This window comes from Scyliorhinus torazame, chromosome 11 (assembly GCF_047496885.1).
Source record: "Scyliorhinus torazame isolate Kashiwa2021f chromosome 11, sScyTor2.1, whole genome shotgun sequence".
Lineage (NCBI taxonomy): Eukaryota > Metazoa > Chordata > Chondrichthyes > Carcharhiniformes > Scyliorhinidae > Scyliorhinus > Scyliorhinus torazame.
In genome coordinates, this window is record NC_092717.1 from 32,830,502 (window position 1) to 32,853,725 (window position 23,224).

A 23,224-nucleotide genomic window follows, 5' to 3' on the forward strand; every position below is an offset into this window, starting at 1 on the left:
ATATTACCTGTGAGAGCAGTCCACTGCTTTTCCACTGCAGTTACGAGCGCAGGGAGCACATCCTGACCACCTTTCCGTAGAATTGTGTTCAAAAGGATAAACAAGTCTGTCCATGCTTGGTAGATGGCAGATGTTACCTCACAGTCTGAAACACAGTTGTGAGCTCAGCATTGAAAAATCACTAGTTTAAAGACAGAGGATTTCTAGCTATTGAGAGCTAATGCTGGATAACAATAAGCACGTCATGTTTCGACTTTAACCTATTTTTACAAAACCCTTTGCTGATATTTAGTATTATACTTAAAAGCAAGCACCAAAGGCACAACAAATATTCACATCTGCTCACATAATTAATGATCAGTTGCCTCCTGAACGCTATTATAGTTCTATACTTTTTTTTCGCTGGCAATATTTGACAATCTTAGTGAAAACTAATTGCAAATATTTGGCAAGCTAAGCAGCATCAGAACACAAGGTAAGATGTGGAACAGGGATAGGCTGTATGGCCCCTGGAGCCTATCCAACATTCAATAGGATTATGACTGACTTTCGACCTTAACCCAATTCCCATCCAATCGCCATTTTCCAGGAGTGCAAAATCTTTTTCAGTCTTGAATAAAATCAATGCCCGAGCATCCACAGCTCTCTGGGATAGATAATTCAAAGATTCGTAACACTATGAATGAAGACATTTCTCATTGCAGTCCTATCCTGTGTCCCTTCGTTCCGGACTCTCCAGCATGTCAGCATGTACCAAAGTTGCTTCACCGGTCATAACCTGCCAACTTGAAAATTACCTATTTATTCAGCGGCTCTCTGTTCTCCATTTTCTAACCAATCTTCTATCCATGCTAATATATTATCCCCAATCTCAGGATCCCTTTACTTTTGTGTGGCACCTAATCAAGTGCCTTTTGAAAGTCCAAATATAGTACATCCATTGCTTCCCCTTCATCTACTCTGCCAAGCTACATCCTCAAAATGCTCTAACAGGAACTTCCGGTGGTGGCCATGGAAAATGGTCGCACATTTGGTGGCTCCCGCTAGAGGTGGATTTTTTCGGTCCTTCCCCAGCTATGTGGTATTTGCGGTCAAAAGATGCACGAATGTCCAGGGAATGTAGTACTCCTCTGGTGGGGCTGGAGTATGGCTCATCGGGCGAGGAGTGCCTCGAGGAAGAGAGGGAAGTTGGAGCAGGAAAGTTTTTGAGATGCAACACGGGTGAAGATAGCGGAGAGCAAGAGCACAGCGCTCCCCTCCCAGTGGTTGACGAAGCAGCTGGTGGAGTTCCTAAATGGCAGATTCCAGCAGCTGAGGAAGGAGGCCTTAGAGGATTTGGCCAAGGTGATGGAGCTGCTTAGGGTGGCGATCGAGCGGATGGAGAAGATGCAGGAGGCCCAAGGCCTGGCAATCCAAAAGGTGAAGGAGTCGGTGGTGGAGCATGAGGATCATCTGACCTCACTGTAGGCAGAGATGGGGATGCTGTTGAGCAGTCAGCAAAGGCTGAGGACGAAGTTGGAGGACCTTGAGAACCGCTCCAGGAGGCAGAATCTGAGGATCGCGGGGATGCACAAAGGCATCGAAGGTGCAGAGGCAGCCAAGCATGTGGAGAAGCTGATGGGAGAGGGGGCAGGTGTTTCATTCGGGGCTGGATATGAAGACGAGGGAGATGGCAGTGTTGATCAACAACAGGGTGATGTTTGAGATGGGGAGCATTGTGGCTGATCTGACGGGTAGGTATGTGGTGGTTAGCGGGAAGATGGAAGGGATGCCGGTATCCTGGATAACATGTACGTCTCGGATAGGGATGATGTCAATTTCATGATGTGGGTGTTGGGGAAGATTCTGGATTTAGATACACACCGGCTGATTGTGGAGGGGGATATTAATATGGTCCTGGACCCAAGCGTGGATCAGTCGAGCCCGAGGCCGTTGAGGAGGTCAAGATTTTCTAGGGGGTTGAGGGGATTCATGGGAGCGCATGGGGGGGGGGGGGGGGGGGGGGGGGGGGTGACGAATGTGATATAAAATAGTTACTTTAGAGATACTAGTTAATGTAATGTAGAAATAAGCCATTTTGATTCTGGCAGTTAGGGACAAAGGGATTTGAGACCGCATGGAAAAAGCAGGAAGAGGTGTGTCTATGAGAGTGATGCTTCATTGATAGGGGCCAGAGAAAGGGATTGGAAGTGAGCCAATCAGAATAGATCAAACAGGTCAGGAGGGATATAGGCTGACCTATGGGCGTCGAGTATGTGAAACTTGATACCATATGAATTGATTTGCAGAGATCCCTTTGTTTCTTTGTTCATTCGCTTTCTGGGGTATAGGAAACTGGATGTCTCTTATGTTTCTATGAAATGAATCAAGCTTGCAAGCTAAATAAATAACTTCTTTTTACGTGCGAATCCATCTCAACTTTTATTGAGGCCAGACTGACAGAGAAAGAAATTTGGGAATCAACGGGGGGGGGGGGGGGGGGGGGGAGAGAGATAAGGCGCTGCGAGCGGGGGTGGCCGAGTCGGGGTATTCGGCGGTCGTGGTCTACAATCATGCGCCACACTGGGTGGATTTGATAGTGGTTCAGGGGGAGGCCCAAAGGCCGCCGTGACAGTTGGATGTGGGGCTGTTGGCGGATGAGGGTGTGTGTGAGCAGGTGGGGGCTGCCATTCGGGGCTAGGTGGAGGTGAATGAAGGGAGAGGTCACAGCCATCACTTCGTAGAAGGCACTGAAGGCTGTAGTTAGGGGAAGTTTATCTCGATTCCGGTGCACAGGGAGAGGGTGAAGTGGCGAGGGAGGGCTGTTTTGGTAGAGGAGATCTTGAGGGTGGATAGGAGATACTCAGTGGTGCCGGAGGAGGAGTTATTGAAGGAGAGGCAGAGGCTCCAGATGGAGTTTGAGTTAGTGTCAACGGGGAAGGCGGTGGGGCAGTTTAGGAAGGCCAGAGGGGAAATGTATGAATATGGGGAGAAGACAAGTAGGATGCTAGCCCATCAGTTGAGGAAGCAGGCAGCAGCTAGAGAGATTGGCAGAGTGAGGGACCTGATTGGGATTGGGGGGGGTTAAGGTGGTGATGGATCAAGAGGGAGTGGGGTATTTGAGGCCTTCTACAGGAGGCTATGAGTCGGTGCCCCTGAGGGCGGAAGAGGTGATGAGGTGGTTCCTGGATGTGTTGGAGTTTCCTAGGATGGGAAAAATCCCAGAATGGATAATAGTCAGGTTATAGTTTTGAAGGCTTGTGCTCCAGAACTTGACGCACCTCTAGCCAAGCTTTTCCAGTACAGCTACAATACTGGCATCTACTCGGCAATGTGGAAAATTACCCAGGTGTGTCCTGTACACAAGAAACAGGGCAAATCTAACCCAGCCAATTACCGCCCTCTCAGTCTACTCTCCATCATCAGCAAAGTGATGGAAGGAGTCATCAACAGTGCTATCAAACGGTACTTATTCGGCAATATGCTGCTCACGGATGCTGTTTGGGTTCCGCCAGGATCACTCAGCTCCTGACCTCATTACAACCTTGGTTCAAACATGGACAAAAGAGCTGAATGCCAGAGTTGAGGGGAGAGCGACTGCCCTTGACATCAAGGCAGTATTTGACTGAGCATGGCATCAAGGAGCCCTAGCTAAATTGGAGTCAATGAGAATCAGAGGGAAAACTCTCCGTTGGTTGGAGTCATAACGGCACAAAGGAAGTTGGTTGTGGCGGTTGGAGGTTAATCATCTCAGTTCCAGGACATCACTGCAGGAGTTCCTCAGGGTAGTGTCCTAGGCCCAACCATCTTCAACTGCTTCTTCAATGACTTCCCTTCCCTCATAAGGTCAGAAGTGGGGGTGTTTGCGGATGACTGCACAATGTTCAGTACGATTCGCGACTCCTCAGATAATGAAGCAGTCCATGTTCAAATGCAGCAAGACCTGGACAGTAACCAGGCTTGGGCTGACAAATGGCAAGGTACATTCGTGCCATTCAAGTGCCAGGCAATTACCATCTCCTACAAGAGAGGATCTAACCATCACCCTTGACATTCAATGGCATTACCATCGCTGAACCCATTGATCAGAAACTGACCTGGATTTGCCATATTAATACTGTGGCTATCAGGAGAGGGCAGGTCAAAGGCTAGGAATCCTACGGCGAGTAACTCACCTCCTGAACCCCCAAAGCCTGTCCACCATCTACAAGGCGCAAGCAAAGTAAGCAAGTTACAAGCAAATGTAACTTCTTTATTCAAAAAGGGAGGGAGACAAAGAGTGGGAAACTGTAGGCCAGTTAGCTTAATACCTGGCAGAGGGACAATGCTAGAAAATGCTATTAAAGATGTTATAGCAGGGCAATTAGAAAAATTCAAGACAATAATGCAGAGTAACATGGTTTTGTGAAAAGGAAAATACGTTTAAACAATTTATTGGAGTTCTCTGATGGAGTCACATGTACAGTGGATGAAGGGGAACCAGTGGATGTACTGTATTTAGATTTCCAGAAGGCATCTGTTAAAGCGCCACATCAAAAGTTTATGATGGAAAATAAAAGGTCATGGCGTAGGGGATAACACATTCAGTTGTACAGCGCTCTGGTGATACCACATCTAGAGTATTGTGTACAGTGTTGGTCTCCTTATTGAACTAAAGATGTAATGAACAAAGAACAGTAGAGAAGGAGATTAGACTAATGCCTGGAATGGGCATGCTGTCTATGGGGAAAGGTTGGATAGATTAGGCTTGCATTCACTGGAGTAGTAAAGAGTAAGAGGTGACTTGATTGAAACCTTTAAGAACCTTACGGGTCTTGACAAGGTAGATGCGGAGAGGATGTTTTCTTGTGGGAAAATTTAGAATTAAGGGTCACAGTTTAAAAATAAAGAGTCGCTGACTTAGACAGATGAGGAGAATTGTTTTCTGAAGGTTGTGGGTCTTTGGAACTCTCTTCATCAAGATGTAGTGGAAGAAGAGTCTTTGGAATATTTTGAAGGCTGAGCCCGATAGCTTCTTGATTAACAAGGGGGTGAAAGGATATTGGGGGTAGGCAGGAACCATAGAATCCCTAGAGTGCAGAAGGAAGTCATTTAGCCCATCGAGTCTGCACCAACCCTCTGAAACAGAACCCTACCCAAGGCCCTTGGCCCACTCTCCTGCCCTCTCCCTGTAACCTCACCTAACCGTTGGACATTAAGGGGCAATTTAACATGGCCAATCCATGTAACCTGCACATCTTTAACTGTGGGGGAAAGCAGAGCACATGGAGGAAACTCACTCAGACACGGGAGAATGTGCAAACTCCACACAGTCATCGAAGGCTGGAATCAAACCCAGGCCCCTGTGAGGCAGCAGGACTTAACACTGCCACTGTGGAGTTGAAGTTACAATCAGATCAGCCATAGTCTTATTGAATGGCAGGCAGGTTCAAAGGGCCGGGTGACCTACTCCTCCTCCTACTTTGTATATTCATATAAACATAACTGTATATTCATATATGCAATAACTGTGAAAAATATATCAGAGCACATACATTCTGTGAGGGAAAGATTAAGTCAGAATACATTACCGAAATAGTCCTTGCAACGTATACAAAGTACTGTGAATATATTTGACAACAATGGTTTTAACAAGTCATCCTGCGTTACATGCTCTGGTTGCCAGATCAAACAGGGCTGAATGAGTCCAGAAAGAGCAGAGAGGTACTGAAGGTGGCTCAAAACCTGCAGACAAAAACAATAATTATGTACATTATGTAACAAGATGTCAACTTAAAAATCCCAGTGAAAGCACATAGGTCTACTACTCTACTGTACATGTTTGGTGAGTGGACTGTGGCCCATGACATTCAAATTGTTTCTTTGTGCATGAATTGATGGGATAAAATGCAAGTGGCAGAAATTGGTGAATTATAACGACCAAACATTATTTATGACAGATACAAGAGCAGAACTGTGCTCATTTGAAACATTCCCACTTTGAGCAATAACTTGACTCAGCAGAAAAGATGCACAGCATGTGCCCTAACTTACAAATAAATATATATTTCCTGTCAAAATCACAAAGTTGGACTCAAAGAACAAAGTCGAATGTTGGAGCAGGAACTCTCAACTTGCGAGAGTTAGAACAGGTTATTGCGAAAAAGGTGATAAAATGAAATTGGTTTGTGCCAATGCTGACATGTGTCGTGTTATGGCATGAAGATGTTACATTGCAACTTCGGTGAGTGAAATAGCGGAGAAGCAGCCAATTACAGGGAACAGGCAGTCCAGGATTGAGGGGGAATATTAAGATACTGTTATAAACACAAAACTGGGATGGGAGTAATCTGGACAATGATAGAATATTTGCAAGCTAGTAAAAATCAAAAACTGTTAATTTTGCAATGGGCCTCAAGACTCAAATCAAAAGGATGGGGTTTGTTAGCCACACACACATACAAAAAAAAGGTGATAATGAGTAATAGTGGCTAGACTGTTGAGTTAAGTTCAGATGATGGTTCTGCCTCGTGGATACTACAGTAAGCTGATGCGGTGGCAGCAGTAGAAATTCAATTCTTAATCTAGGATCTTTCTTCATATAAATATCGAGGACCTAAACTATAGTATATTACACTGACCTGAGCTTTAATATCTTCGTTGTGGTTCGTACGAGTCAGTGGTATGCCTAGCTCCCACAAGCACCTCTCCAGTAAACCAGTATTTACCACACTATAAGAAAACAAAGACATGAAAAATGATATTAAGTTAAAACCATTTAGTAGAAGTATTTACATCACATATATGCTGCCTCACGGTGCCGAGGTCCCAGGTTCGATCCCGTCTCTGGGTCACTGTCCGTGTGGAGTTTGCACATTCTCCCTGTGTTTGTGTAGGTTTCGCCCCCACAACCCAAAGATGTGCAGGGGGGGTGGATTGAACATGCTAAATTGCCCCTTAACTGGAAAAACATGAATTGGGTACACTAAATTTAAAAAAGAAATATATGAATATTATAACACCCGATAATCTCACAACTTGTCCAAAGGATTTAAATTTTGTACACGTCTTCTTTAAGATCACTGGAACATTTTATGCTCGGCATCTGTTGTGATGGCATTAGAGTTAAATTCATGTACTGTTACTCTTATGTACTTCACCAGACATAGGCTTTTTAAAGATTGTTGGTACAGATTTATGCACACAAGGTTATTTACAAGAAGCACCAAAATAGCCCTTAAGTTCTCAAATGCAGAATTATGCTTATCTGGTTCACTATCTGATTATATTTGAACCAAGGCCTAAACAATGAATAATAGACCTTGAAGCAGTCCCCATCAGCACACAGCTTGGGCTCACAAGTGAGAAGTAACAAGTACCAGGCAACGACCATCTCCAACAAGAGACAATTTCAACCATGTACATTTAATGGCATTTCCATTGCTGGACCATCACCTTCTGGGAGTCATAATTGAACAGAAACGGAACTGGACCAGCCATATAAATACTTTGGTTACAAGAGCTGGTCAGAGGCTAGGAAATTTGCAGCTTACCGACTCCCCAAAGTCTGTCCACCATCTACAAGGTACAAGTTAGGAGTATGTCTGTGTGGGTTTCCTCCGGGTGCTCTGCTTTCCTCCCACAGTCCAAAGACGTGCAGGTTAGGTGGATTGGCCATGCTAAATTGCCCGTAGTGTCCAAAACGGTTAGGAGGGGTTATTGGGTTACGGAGATAGGATGGAAGTGAGGGCTTAAGTGGGTCGGTGCAGACTCGATGGGCCAAATGGCCTCCTTCTGCACTGTATGTTCAATGTTCTATGATGGAATATCCTCCATTTGCCTGTCAGACGTGACTCCAACAAATCACAAGGAATATAACATCATAAAGCAGCCCACTTGATTGTCACTCCATTCACCTCCTTGAATATTTACATCCTTGACCACCAACACAATGTAGCAACAGCATGTATCATGCAAATGATGCACTGCAGTAACTTGCAAAACCTCTCTCAAAAGCACCTTCTGAACTGACAACTACCACCAAAAAAGTCAGGGTAGCAGACGTCTGTGAACACAACCATAAGAAGTCCCCAACCAAAACACACACCGGCCTCACTTGGAACTATTTTGTTATTCCTTCACTGTCGCTGGGTCAAAATCCTGGATGCCCTTCTGAAGAACACGGTTAGGCGTACTTAAACCACCCCACCTGGACTGCGGCTCAAGAAGGCAGCGCACCACTACCAGTTAGGGGTGGGTAACAAATGCTGGCCTAGTCAATGTTCACATCCCATGAACAATATTTAAATGCCAGCATCGGAGTTTCAAAAGTTAAGGGAAATACAAATAATATGATTATATTTTTAGCATTTGTTCATGACCAATATATAATGAGTTTCCGTTTCCCTTTCCTACAACGGTTTCCAACCTTGCTTCCACTCAGTAATTTTTTCCATGTCTCGCGCTTTATTTGCCTCCTCAACCTCTCAAAATATAGGGGGCTGGATTCTCCAAAAGATGTATAGGTTAGGTGGACTGGCCATGCTAAATTGCCCCTTAGTGTCCAAAAGGTTAGGTGAGGCTACTGGGATATGTTGGAGGTGTGGGCCTAGGTAGGGTCCTCTCTCAGAGGGTCTGTGCAGGCTCGATGGGTCAAATGGCCTCCTATTTTGTAGTGATTCTATCATTTGTTTCACATGCTCTTACAAGCTCCTAAAACAGTTTGTCCACATACCTCGCACTTCCTGTGACATTCATAAGGTTCAAAGGTATGGAAATGTGTGGTTTAATTCTGGATTTTATCCCGGTTGTTCACTCCAAATCCAAGTACAGAGTTGAGGCGTTCACTGAGGGACTGGATTCTCCGGTCCCCCAGCCCAGTGTTTCTCGCTGTTATCTGGTCGTGGAATTCACTACTCCCGCTGCTTTTTAAATGGGATTTCCCATTGAAGCCATCCCGCGCTGCTGGGAAATCCGTGGGCGGGAATGCGGTGCCGGCTGGAACAGTGAATCGCAATGGCAGCAGAATTCCGGCCGAGAAGTTAAATGTATTAATTGGAAGATACACTAATCCCTACCAGTAACTCGAAGTTCTTTTGGAGGTCAGCTTTAGATTTAACATAGTTCATTGGGACCACGCTGTAAAGGGGAAAACTGCCCCTCCTCTTACTCGTCTTTCTCCAATGACTGCACAGTCCCTAAAATTGTGGAGTGTAACATATCCATTTGATCCTCTGCAAATGTTAAAATTGCCCCCAACATACCAATGTCTGGGGGATTAACATATGCCACATTAATCCAAAATAATATAGGAACTATACGGTCATGCACAGGCATACATGTATATCTAGAGTGCCACATTACTCACAAATGTACCACAGGCAGTGCATCAAAGCAACAATGTGTTGTTTTGCAGAACATAGCGAGATCTGGAAATATATACTCGACGGACAGCTCCGGTATGTGTCTAAAAGTGTGATTATTTTAAACTTCTGGGAACCACAAGGCATAACAACATGGATCAAGAAAAGCAGTGGATATTGGATAATTGGAGTCAAGTCAACTTCATGTGCCAGACCTGGGAACTTGATACTTGAGCTACATCTGCAATAGTCCAGGGAATTGTTGAATACAGGGCAGGCATATTAACATTTTAATGAGACATATTACTGGAGCATAAAATTCTTCCTTGTTGGTGCTAGACAATCATGCAAACAAATGCCTTAATGAATAGGACACTGACAGCTGGATAAGCTGCATGAAACTCAACCGTGCTTTGTGCTTCATATGGTTGGAGGTTTTGGCTGGCTCCCCATGTACATAATTGTGAAACCTGCAACCTTGGCTCCTGCGCCTGGATTTTCTCAGCTTGTTTAGGTAAATGGGGTGCTTCCTTACAGAGGAAGCGTGCACTACACATGAGCCTAACAGAGGATTTTGGCGCGATTGAACCACTGTGTTACACCCGGCGTGGATCTGGGCGAGCCAGGGTGAGGGGCTTTGTTTATTTGTTCTTTGCTTTGGTTTTTGTCCTTAGTATACGGCTGGTGTCTTCATCGTCTTCCTGCCTGTTTTATGTTCTCCTTTGGTGGTTGCTCTGTTTATAATGTACTGGACTTGTTCTGGACTGAACAATGTCCCCCTTGGGAGGGGTGGAATGTTTTCCTCTCTCTCTCCACTGTGCTCAGTGTTGGAGCGACCTTTTCCGGTGGGCTGGGCTGGTGTGCCGTTCCGCTGATATAGGTCACGAGGGTGAATGTGTTCTGCGTGGCAAGTGATTGGTGTCCTCATTGTGCTGCCTTTTGTCAATACGGTCATGTTATGGGCGAGGCGTTTTCAGAACCCCAAAATGGATCATGGAGTTCAACCAACCTCTCCCTTTAATGGATTTGTTGCTTTTCCTAGCACACGACTTTTTGCCTAGGTGTGGGATTACAATTATGGACACGTGTGTTTTTAAACACAAAACACTGTTTATTCCATGATCTCAAATTAACATCTTAAATAAACATTGGATCTCTTAACACCCCTTACTTCAAAGATCACTCAGAAAATATTGCAACAGTAAATAACTCCTTAAAATGTTCCTTCAAACTTCCAAGAGACTTAACACCTTTAAACAAAATCACCAGGTTAAAGGATGACAGAGATATATTAGCTTGGTTGACTTCAGCTCCAGCACCTTGCTTTCTTTCTGCAGCTCTCTGGAAACACACAGACACACACAAGCTGCTTTTCCCAACTGCAAAACTAAACTGCAAAATGGCTGCCCTAACCTCAGCTCCACCCACTCTCTAATATCACTGTTTTCTTAAAGGTACATTGCTTAAACATCTATGTCTAAAAGGTACTCTCACATGACAATCAATAAACTAACACATTTGCAGGTTATGTTTGCTGTTTGCTCCTGCAACGGCTGCAAATGCCTCGACGCTGCTGTTGCTGTTTTCTTCCTTTTCTGTAGCTGGAAATATAGGACAATTGTTTTTCAGATACCTGGGTCCTGGAACTCCTGGACTTGTATATCCCTCTGAGCCCAAAAGCAATTTGGTTTGAAGCAAGAAGACACTGCAGTGCCTGCTGCGAGCCATTGTCCCAATGGGCCACCTGGTGACACCAGATTGCTGGTGTGGTGAATGCTGCATGGAACTAACATGTCCGATGAGATTGGGCCATGTGGCAGGGCCCGCACAGCTTTGGCTCCTGGACAGAGAATAGCACTGATACGTGGAACTTGTAGCACATTAATGGACAGATAATTTCTACAACAAAGTTCTTGACACGATAACTCATTCTCAGGCTTATCCTCCATTTTGGTTGAGGAACCTGCGAGGGGTGATACTGTGAGTTCGTTTTTTTATGTGAAAATGAGCTGTGAGATGTGCAATATTACACAGTTGATTTTCAAATCTTTGTTACATGTTGACTGTTTAATAAACAAAATATTCTCAACTCTCAAGTGCCTACTCCAGGGAACACCAGGGTAGGGCCCTGGGGGTTTTCATGAACGGAGGGGCAGCTGGAGTGAGCTCCAGAGGCCTCTTCCAGTCCTGGCAGCTCCGCATTGCCTGCATCATAGTGCCGGCTTCAGCGATGCACCTCTGTGACTGGGCTATGCTCTGGAGTGCGTCGGCAATTATCACCTGCGTCTGGGACACGTCCCTCAGCGACTATTACATGTAGAGGCCCTCAGCCATGGTCGTCAGAGACTGAGCTATGACTTGGACAGCACCACTCAAGCCCCAGGCATCGTGTTCCAGGCTTTCCATTGTGGTTGCCCCCCCGCCCCCCGTGCTGTGTTGGCCTTGGTGCCACACATGGGCAGCAACATCTTCTCCGACCAAAGTTTTTGGGACTCCTCCAATCGACTATGCAGTCGCTGGAATGTACCTGGCATCCCCTCCTGAATCTCATGGTTTCGTCCCAAGATCTGGGAGAAGCTTGTCCATAGGTGAGGCATCAGACTAGGACCCAGGTGGTCCGGCAGACCTCCGACTGCTGTCTACCTTGGATGCTCCTGCCTCCACCTGATTTGCATCAGCAATTGTGGGAATTTGAGAGTGGCAGGTGGAACTGATACCAGGAGAGAGGTGGTAACTTACCCTTGCAACTCAGTGGAGGACATTGGTTTTCTTGCGACATTGGACAGCGGTCCTCCTGCTCATGTTTCCTGCACTGAGAGCCATCGTCCCTAATTCCCAGGCAGCACTGCTGACCCTGCTGCTGGACATCCGACCCCCTAGGAGGAACAGGATGCCCCTCTTGATTCGATGGCATTGAGAATCGTGGCCAGGTCAGCATCCACAAAGCAAGGAGCAGGTCTTCGTGCTGCCATACTTGTGTGTTGACTGGGTAAGTGTCGAGGGAGCATTTAAACGCAGCTCCCTCTTGTTATCAGCGTGAAACTGAGGTGTGAGTGGTGAATCATACAGCCAGTTATGGTGAGAGCTCTGTGGGGGCGGGTCACATTTCCATCACCAAGTCCTGTTGAATATGGCCGCAATCTGGCCAATGCGGCGGTTGAGGAACTGCCGCCAAACCTGCCCAAAATGACACTTAGAAATGTTTCCATTGCCTCACAGCGCCATGGACCCTGGTACAGTTCTGGCCTTGTGCGACAGCCTGTGTGGAGTTTGCATCCTCGTGGCTGCGTGGGTTTCCTCTCAAAGCCTAAAGATGTGCAGATTAGGTGGGGTTATGGGGGTAGGGCAGAAGTATGGGCCTAATGGCGAGGAGCATAGGGTGTCGCTTTATGCGGACGACCTGCTGCTGTATGTGGCGGATCCGGTGGGAGGAATGCCAGAGGTAATGAGGATCCTTAGGGAATTTGGGGACTTTTCGGGGAACAAGCTCAATATGGGGAAGAGCGAGCTGTTCGTAGTTCAGCTAGGGGACCAGGAGAGGGGGATTGGTGAGCTCCCACTAAAAAGGGTGGAGAGGAGCTTCAGATATTTGGGGGTCCAGGTGGCCAGGAGCTGGGGGGCCCTGCATAGGCTTACCTTTACAAGGCTGGTGGAGCAAATGGAGGAAGCGTTCAAGAGGTGGGACGCGTTGCCGCTGTCCTTGGCGGGTAGGGTGCAGTCAATCAAAATGGCGGTGCTCCCAAGGTTATTGTTCCTGTTCCAGTGCCTCCCTGTGTTTATCCCGAAGGCTTTTTTCAGGCGGGTTAACAGGAGTATAATGGGGTTTGTGTGGACGCGAGGGACTTTGACTTCCTGTTGATTCTCTTATTTCCTTTCTTTATTTTTGCCGTTAATCATTTTTGATCCATGGATGCTTAATCGACATGTTTCTTTACATCAAGCAGCAGAGAGAATGAGGAATTCAACCAGTTGCAACATAATATTTGGTGGAGTGTACGAACAAGAGAACTCAGACTTTGTGGCACCTGAGAGATGGGGTGAGGCTCGGTTCGATTGGTTGGCTGGTGGCCAATGAATTGGCCAAAAGACTGTATTCTGCCCTGTAACTGGTGGTAATTGGGTCCTGCCTGAGTGGACTGATTTTCAGACAGCCAGGGGAAGTTCAGTTTGAATCCTGGACACTCAGGCGAAATAGCCTTCTCTCTCTCTCGTTTTACCTAGAAAAGTTGCTGTATTTCTGAAACTACAGAGACCTGAATGAATCTACACTGAAAACCATTGCAGATTGGAAAATGGAGGCCTCAACCTTAAAGCTTACTTTGAAGGAAAGTGTGCTTAAGGACAACCATTTGAAACAAAGGCTCTTTATTTTTTACTTATTATGTTCAACCCTCTCTTCCCCTCTGTGTTTGTCTTATGTGCGTGTATTTTTGTTTTGTATTTGCTGTATATTTCATTGTAGTTCTCGTTATAAATAAAGTAATTGTGTTTAAATTTACAAACCTGGTGACTGTAATTATTGGACAGCCAAGGGCCGAAGACTTTGGGTATTTTTCTAAAAAGTATTGGTTAATTCAATTGTGTTGCGATTCTGGGTCAAGGGGGATGACCGCGGCCTAGCCCAGGATGTCATAACAGTGTTAGTAAAAAACTTGGAAGAAAGGAAAAATATATCAATTCATGGCCTGAGTCATGCTTTATAATGTTTGAGTCAATGCAAAGTATAATAGTCTGTTTCTACTGTTCACAAAGTGAACACAGCAGGAAACATGCCCATTAAAAGAGCCAGTGTACTTAATTAGAATGTCTTTTGATGGACGAATACTGCAGAACAAACGCAAGATAAAAATGTTCTGCTGGCAACATAACTCCTGCGTTTGGATCCTTCCTGTTAATATTTTTACTGAGGTAATTTTGTTTATTTCTCATCTTAAGAGGTGCCTAGATTGTGAAAGACGTCCTTAAACAATAGGAATTTATGATCCTGGGCCTATGAAACGACGTCATCAATGTATCAAGCTTGTAGCTGCAGCAGTACCAAGCATGAAATTGATGAAACATTTCCATATTAAGAAGAGAAGTTTAAAATGAACATGGGCTTCTGAACGCAACGATAAAAGTAAAAAAAACATAGCTCCATATTAAAATGTTAACTTGGGCCTGAATTTTAAAAAAAATCTCTTCTGAAGAAAATATCTATTTGCCAGCATTGAACAGGGGAAATATCTATTTGCCAGCATTGAACAGGGGAGTAATGAAGGATATGAGCAACTATCAGCACAAACACAATTAGAAGTTGTGGGAAGGAAGGAAGCAGGAAAGAGAAAGGGGAGGGAGAGGGTGAGAGGTAGATGGAGACCAAGTGCTAGACCAAACACTGAAGTTGGAAGGGGGATTTTAAAACCACTTCATGGTACTTGTGATTGGGACACAATCACATCTGGGTAGTCATTTGCTACTTTGGTTACAGGTCTTACCCACTTAACTGGAAGAGCAGCATGGATTAGTAGGAGTATTACATAAGGTGTGTTTAATACATGATTCAAAACTGTTCCTCTATCCCTAACGGATGGTTCATTGTCTTTGACTAGCCTAGTGACCTTCCAGCACTATTCAAGGTGAATAAAGAGCTTGAAAAGGAAATGTATCGGTTGGTCGCTCTTGGCTCCTAAAAGGCTTGGTTCTAGGTGTATCAGCGTGTGGTCGATCTCGGTGGTATGGAAGTCACATTACTAGATTGTAGTGAAGCATAAAATATATATACTGTAGCTCAGGCCATTCATGGGTTGTCGAAAAGTCATGAATTTAGTCTTCTAAAGCAGCCTGCTTACCTCAGTGCATTTTCACACACTGCCTTAAATAAAAAAAACCTCATATGTTGAATGATCGGGCCGACATAGCTCAGATAAATTGAACAAAAGGAAAGCCTAATTTGAGACTTCTAGTGGTAGTGATACAATGGAATGCTGCTGCACAGTTAGTCATTTTTTTTCTGTGAATGAGAAGATGGTTATGGCACTGGCTTCCGCCCGCAGCTAAGTTTTCTTTTTAATTGGAAAACCATAATCAAAATGAGTCCCCCAAAATGTGAAATTGGCCGAAGCTTCCTGAGCTCACCTTCCTCCTTAGGAAGTTAAAACCACCAGAGACATTTTTCGGGTTCTCTTCATAGTGTTTTGAGCCTGGAGGATTGCCCATTAAGGCCTCAGGTGGCCTGAACCTCATAACAGAGAATCAGGAGGAGTTAGAAGAATTTACTGATAGTTATTGTATTCAGCATCCATAAAACGGCAGCTGATCAGTTTTGCACAAAAGATGAAGAATGATTTATTCTACTTGTAGAGCATGAGCATTATTGTCGCGCTTCTCGCCATTTTTCAACTATGAGAAGTAGTTTCCCAGGTTAGTTCCAGTGCAATAAAAACAAAATGTGCGGCAGACTCCCAGGAGGTATGGCAGCATCAGTGGAGTGAGAAGGAGTTAACTTCAAGATGGCTTTCGAGCTTCAAGATCCCTCCTAATCTTCCCCTCTCTGACCCGCAACAATGAAAATGTTTCTTTTATTTGAACGATGATCAACCTGATCAGTTAATTCAGTTTCGCTCTTCACAGATGTTGCCAGATCTACTGAGTGTTTTTGGTATTTTGTGTTCTTGGTATTTTGTGCTTTTATTTCAGATTTTCAGCATCAGCAATCTTTTATTTTAGGTCTCGACATCCTGGGAGTGACGCACCTTTTTTTTCATGCATCTGCACTTGTAAAGCAAAAAATAAGTGAACACTTTGATGATTGGGAAGGGTTGGAGACGTGCTAATGGAGTTGCTTCACAAAACATTTGTTAGATTTAGAAGAATACGATAAACGTAAAGCGTCACAAAGTAATTTGTTTTATTCAATCTTTGAAACTAATGCAAGAGAAAAGTAATTCAACTGTTACATGCGATCAACAGCTCAGCTTTGTCATAAAGTGACCTACATAAAGAAATATCTTAAATGCAATAACTAATGTTACTATAATAATTGCCTGCAGTACATTGCAGTGATTGGATTTGGGAAATCTCTTTTCCTCTGGAGTCGTTCAATATTCGATTCTTACATGATGTGGAGATGCCGGAGTTGGACTGGGGTGGGCACAGTAAGAAGTCTTACAACACCGGTTAAGGTCCAACAGGTTTGTTTCGAATCACTAGCTTTCGGAGCGCAGCTCCTTCTTCAGGTGAATGAAGAGATAGGTTCCAGAAACACATATATAGACAAAGTCAATGATGCAAGACGATACTTTGAATGAGAGTCTTTGCAGGTAATTAAGTCTTTACAGGTTCAGGTGGAACAACTGGAGAGAGGGATAATCACAGTTTAAAGAGGTGTGAATTGTCTCAAGCCAGGACAGTTGGTAGGATTTCGCAAACCCAGGCCAGATGGTGGGGGATGAATGCAATACGACATGAATCCAAGGTCCCGGTTGAGTCTGTACTCATGTGTGTGGAACTTGGCTATCAGTTTCTGCTCGGCGATTCTGCGTTGTCCCGTGTCCTGAAGGCTGCCTTGGAGAACGCTTACCTGAAGATCAGAGGCTGAATGCCCTTGACTGCTGAAGTGTTCCCTGACAGGAAGGGAACATTCCTGCCTGCCGATTGTCGCGCGATGTCCGTTCATCCGTTGACGCAGCGTTTACATGGTCTCGCCAATGTACCATGCCTCGGGATATCCTTTCCTGCAGCCTATGAGGTAGACAAAGTTGGCCGAGTCGCAGGAGTATGTATCACGTCCCTGGTGGGTGGTGTTATCACGTGTAATGGTGGTATCCATGTTGATGATCTGAAATGTCTTGCAGAGATTGCCATGGCAGGGCTGTGTGGTATCGTGGTCACTGTTCTGAAGGCTGGGTAGTTCGCTGCAAACAATGGTCTGTTTGAGATTGCGTTTGTTTGAAGGCAAGTGGTGGGGATGGCCTTGGCAAGATGTTCGTCTTCATCAATGACGTGTTGAAGACTGCGAAGAAGATGTCATAGTTTCTCCGCTCCAGGGAAGTATTGGACGACGAAGGGTACTCTGTTGGTTATGTCCCATGTTTGTCTTCTGAGGAGGTCAGTGCGTTTTTTTGCTGTGGCGAGTTGGAACTGTTGATCGATGAGTCGAGCGCCATATCCCGTTCGTACGAGGGCATCTTTCAGTGTCTGCAGATGTCTGTTACGTTCCTCCTCGTCTGAGCAGATCTTGTGTATACGGAGGGCTTGTACATAGGGGATGGCGATTATTACATGAAAGAGGGTTCTTTGGTCCTTTCAATATGTCAAACCAGCAAGCTGTCTATCAGTTCTATCCAGATGAAAACAGTTGTCAGTGATGGGGAGGGTGGAAAAATTATTTTGATCATAATGTTAATACAAGTGTCAATTTGGAGAAATTTGGTTGTACATATGGCTGGGAAGAGTGCATATATTTCATACGATATAACCTCTGGAAACCATCCATCAACTGGGGGATAATAGGATGAAACAGCAAATATAGAAACCACTTTTAAACTTCAAAAACTGCATCCTGTGGATGTTATTTCCAATCTTTTATTTCCCCGGTCCGTTTGCATATTATGGGCACACAAGTGACCAGTGGCACTGAAATGAGGCCTGGCTGTTGCAACAGATAGAAAATATTGTGGTTGCTTGAAATGTGAAATGAGAGGTAGAAAATGTTGGAATCACTCAGATCTGGCAGCATCTATAGAGAGAAGCAGGCTCAATGTTTCAGGTTCATGAAAGGTAACGGAACTAAAACATGATCTCTGTTGCTCTCTCCACAGATGCTGATAGATCTGCGGGGTGTTTCCAGCATTTCCTATTTCTGGCTATCAAAAGCTACCCACCTCCAATAAAGACTCCCTTTATTGCCATTTGTTTTCTTAAAAATTCTTTCATGTTATATGAGCATTGTCAGCCAAGCCAGCGTTTATTGCCCATCTCTAATTGCCCTTGAGAAGGTGGTAGTGAGCAGCCTTCTTGAACCACTGCAGTCCATATGGTGCAGGTACATCCACAGAAGGAAGTTCAAAGATTTTGACTCAGCGACGTGAAAGAACGGTGATATAGTTTCAAGTGAGGATGGTGTATGGCTTGGAGGGGGCTTCCAGGTGGTGGTGTTGTCACGTATCTGCTGCCCTTGTCCTTCTAGATAGCAGGGGCTGTGGGACTGGAAGTTGCGGTGTAAGGAGCAATGACGATTTGCTGCAGCACATCTTGTACATGGCACATACTGCTCCCACTGTGCGGCAGAGGCGGTGGGAGAGGATGCTGAAGGTGGTGAATGGGAAGCCAATCCAGCAGACTGCCTTGTCTGGGATGGCATCAAGATTCTTGGCTGATGTTGTAGCTGTACTCATCCAGGCAAGCTGGGGGTATTCAGTCACATACCTAACTTGTGCCTTGTAGATGGTGGACAGACTTTGGGAGTCAGGTGGTTGAGTTACTCTCTGCAAAATGCTTAGCCTCTGACTTGCACTTGTAACTGCAATATTTATATGGCTAGTCCAGGTAAGTTCCTGGTCGATGGTAATGCCCAAGGTGTTGATAGTGAGGGATTTAGTGATGATAATGCGATTGAACCTCAAGGGGAGAATGTTGGATTCTCTCTTGTTGGAGAGGGTCATTGCCTGGCACTTGTGGCATGAATGATACGTGCCACTTATCAATGCAAGACTGAAAATTGCTCAGGTCTTGCTGCACATGGGCATGGACTGCTCCAGTATCGGAGCCGTTGCGAATGATGAACACTTTGCAATCATCAGCGGACATTTCGACTTCTGATCTTATGCTGGAAGTTAAAGCAGCTGAAAATGGTTAGGCCCAGGACACTACCCAGAGTAACCCCTTGCAGTGATGCCCTAGGACTGAGATGAATCATCTTCCTTTGTGCTTGGAATGACTCCAACCACTGGAGAGCTGTTTCTCCCCCCCCCCCTTGAATCCCACTGGGGCTCCTTGATGCCATACTTGGTCAAATGCTGCTTTGATGTCAAGGGCAGTCACTCTCACCCCATCTCTTGAATTCAGCTCTTCTGTCCGTGTGAAGTAAGGCTGTAATGAGATCAGGAGCTAGGTGGCCCAGCGGTATCCAAATTGAGAGTCAGTGAGCAGGTTATTGCTGAGTAAGTGCTGCTTGATAGCACAATTGGTGACTCCTTCATCACTATGCTGATGTTTGAGAGCAGACTGAAAGGACAAATGCAACTTGGCAATTATCGCCCTGCTTTTTGAGTACAGGACATACCTGGGCAATTTTCCACATTGTAGGGTAGATGCCGGTGTTGTAGCTGTACTGGAACAGCTTAGTAAAGGGGAAGTTAGTTCTGGAGCACTAGTCTTCAGTATTATTGTCGGAATATTCTACGGACCCATAGTCTTTGCAGTATTCAATACCTTCAGCTGTTTCTTGATACCACATGGAGTGAATCAAATTGGCTGAATACAGACATATGTGATGCTGGGTACCTCAAGAGGCGGCGGAGATGGATCACCCTCTTGGCACTTCTACCAGAAGTGTTGCAAATGCTTCATCCTCTGCATCGATATCCTGGATTCTTGTGGAGCTTCATACTCTGGTGAGTTATTTAACTGTCCACCACCATTCACTACAGGATGTGGCGGGACTGCAGAGCTTAGATATGTTGGCTGTGGGATTGATTAGCTTTATTTATCACTTGCTGCTTATGCTGTTGGGCACTCTTCTTCCATTTTGTAGTTCCACCAGTTGACACCTCATTTTTAGGTATGCCTGGTTCTGCTCCGGCATGCGTTCCAGCATTCTTCATTGAACCAGCATTGATTCTTGGACTTAATGGTAATGGTGGAATGGGAGATATGCCAGGCCATGAAGTTACAGATGGTGGTTGAATAAAATTCTGATAATGTTGATGGCCCACAGCGCCTCATGGATGCTCAGTCTTGAGTTACTTTCCCACCAATGGTCAAAATTGAGCTATGCCAACTTTTAATTGATAGATTTCTCGGTTGCTTTCAGAAAGGGGGTTCAGTCCTATATATGGCTGGCTACACATAATGGTTCAGAATATGCTGCCAAAACAAATGGAATTTGCTGTTTTTAACATGTACATAGCCCGGCAGCTTGCGCTGAGGAAGAAATGCACTATGAATGCAAATCAGCACAAGTTGTTGGGACAATTTGCACCACTCCACAAATAGGCTCGTAAAAGCATCAGCTCAACCTCAACCTCCTCTCAAGTTTCATGTGGTTCCTATATGTGCACATTAAATGTTAATTAAACACGCCATAGAAAGTTAGGGCTGTTTCTGAATAGTGCAAAGACATTTTTAAATGAAAAAGATGTTTTACTGATGAGGTTTTATGCTCCTGTAATGTTAATCGATCTCTCCGATCCAGAAAAGAAATAACTTTAACTGGTATTACATTCCTCCGGGTAATACATTGTTGCTAGAGATTGTTAGCATTGCTATTAATTTTTCTGACTTTTACTTTTTTCTCTCTGAATCAAACTCTTATTTCCTTCTCTTTATTTCTTGTTGTGTACCTGATTTAACTCCGATTCATCCAGTTTTATTTACACTCCCCTGTCCCGCCTTTGTTTCATTCTCAATCTCAATGGTTAAGTAGATAGACTGTTGCTTCTATCATTCGCTAAGATTTCAGCTGCCTCATTGCGCGAGTAAATTATCAGTTTGCACTTTCAATAAAAATGGGATGGGTGCCAAAATGCGCTGCCCCAGCAAATCCTAGGGCAATATCCGCCGCAGTCTTAAACCAGAAAACATTACCATCCTTCAACAATTTCCAAACGTTGTTATACAAGATTACCTACCCATGAAAAGCTGCAAGAAGTTGGTTTTGCTTGACTGCAGTTAATGTATCTTCTGGAATAGTTGCCAGTAGATTAGCAAGCAAGCTGCAGAGAGCTGATGAGAAGTGAAGGGTAATGACTGCACACTGCTCTAATGGAGGATCAGAAACATGGGAATTCTCACTGTGCAGTGATTGTGTAGCTTCTGAGTCACTCTGACCTAAATGGAGGAGAGTGGATGAGATGAAATTAGCAGCGAAAATATTTGACAACAAACATATATCTCATTTGCTGGACACATTTCTTGACTACAGTGTGGATGAATTATCAGGGTACTGAAGTAACATTGCCTTAAATTTAAGGTGGGGTTGCTGATAGAGAGATCAGACATTTCAATTCCTAGTTGTGTTGTCAAACTAGAGGGCAAGGGAATATCATACCCAAGTGAAGTGCTGCTCTCCAGTCAAGCTCAAAACAAGCTTGCTTTGAGGATTTTTGTAGTCTTAATTTGTCCATTAATGATTCAGGATAACTACAACAGAATTTCCAAACATAAATATTTACTGGTGCTGCATTTGGCAATCATAATAATGAAAAGTTCCTTCATCTCCATGTTTAAAAGTAGCAGACAATAGTGTAGAGCCTGCCTGTTATAATTATAATACAGGAACTGGGTGGGTGATGGATTAGGGTTAAGTGAACTGCCTATCCTGGTGCCCTCATTTGAATAGGGCGGTATAATTTGAACTATCTGATTCCACCTGCTGGGAGGCAGCAGAGTCCAGTTTTAAAAGTACAGGTCAGGTTCCAACATCATTTTCAGTGGCAGATTTCAATGTTTATTTGGGGTCTGGGAGTGAAGCAGCCACTGCTTCTCTGCCAGGTCGACCAGTTAACAAGAGGAACTGGAGCTCGAGTCGACCCAGAGGGGTTATTTCTTTTTTTCTGGTTTCCACAGCTCATGCTTCCCTCCCTTTAGAATTCCTGACACCATCCACCCACTTTGCACTTATGACTGCCTGGGACCATTTCTTTCGAGTCTCCTGCCATCCAAAACCCCACTCCCAATTGCTCACCAGCTCGGGCAAACTTGTCTAACTTGTGCACAAATCTGATGGCCATCCCGCAAAGAAGGTCCTGCAATTAAAATTTCTCAAGAAGCCTGGGATCTGAAGAGAATAAGACACCTTCCCACCTTGGACCCCACCCACGCAGCTTATGCTGAAGTTGAAACGCAAGCTTAATTTTTTTTAGTTTTACTGACTTCCTCTCTTACTCTCCTTTTCAGTATAACTTTCAGACCTTCTCTACTTGTTAACTATCTACTTTTCAGACCAGTAGATCTTAACAATCTTGCAGCTGCTGAGATTTGTATTACACATTTTGAGAGAGTTGCTGAAACTTTGCTGCTTCTTTCCAATTCAAGTATCTGTGTTGACATTTGCCAAGTTATTACCAATCTCCTCTTGGAATAAGTGAGATCTCACTTGCATTGTTTTCTGCTTTACCAGTGTTGAAGATTACAAATGTTTGAAGGTTACTAGAGTAAAGGTTTGACGGAGCACACTGCATCAGTCTTTGAGGCTGAGGGTCAGGTGGAGGCCCCGACCATTGGTCCCATGCTGTCCTGTCCGCGATGCTAGTCGTGAGGGGTTGGGAGTGGCTGGCCATGTCGAGTCATCCCCTCTGGCCAGGGCCTGGATTTCTGGTTGACTGGGCAGCAGCGTTGCGAAGGTGAAGACCCTTGGTTTGATGGAACTTTTCAGAGATCTTGAGTGTTGTTCAACTACCCTGTCATGGCCTTGACCTTTCTGAGTGACAGATGGGCGCCACGGTAGCACAGTGGTTAGCACTGTTGCTTCACAGCGCCAGGGTCCCCAGTTTGAATCCTGGCGTGGGTCACTGACTGTGTGGAGTCTGCACGTTTTGCACGTGTCTGTGTGGGTTTCCTCCCACAAGTCCTGAAAGACATGCTGCTTGATAATTTGGACATTCTGAATTCTCCCTCTGTGTCCCCGAACAGGCGGCGGAGTGTGGCGACTAGGGGCTTTTCACAGTAACTTCATTGCAGTGTTAATGTAAGCCTACTTGTGA

At 44.8% G+C, this 23,224-nt stretch overlaps 1 protein-coding gene across 4 annotated transcripts in view; it reads right to left on the reverse strand.

Annotated features, from left to right (window-relative positions):
* Window positions 1–23,224, reverse strand: part of rttn (rotatin) — a 294,394-nt gene that overhangs the window by 66,881 nt on the left and 204,289 nt on the right. For all 4 annotated transcript variants that reach the window (XM_072467133.1, XM_072467134.1, XM_072467132.1 and 1 more), the window contains 4 exons: window positions 21,152–21,350; window positions 6,600–6,690; window positions 5,550–5,703; window positions 8–145 (listed from right to left, as the gene is read on the reverse strand). In XM_072467133.1, coding sequence (XP_072323234.1) covers window positions 8–145; window positions 5,550–5,703; window positions 6,600–6,690; window positions 21,152–21,350 — 582 coding nt within the window. The remainder of the gene's footprint in view (window positions 1–7; window positions 146–5,549; window positions 5,704–6,599; window positions 6,691–21,151; window positions 21,351–23,224) is intronic.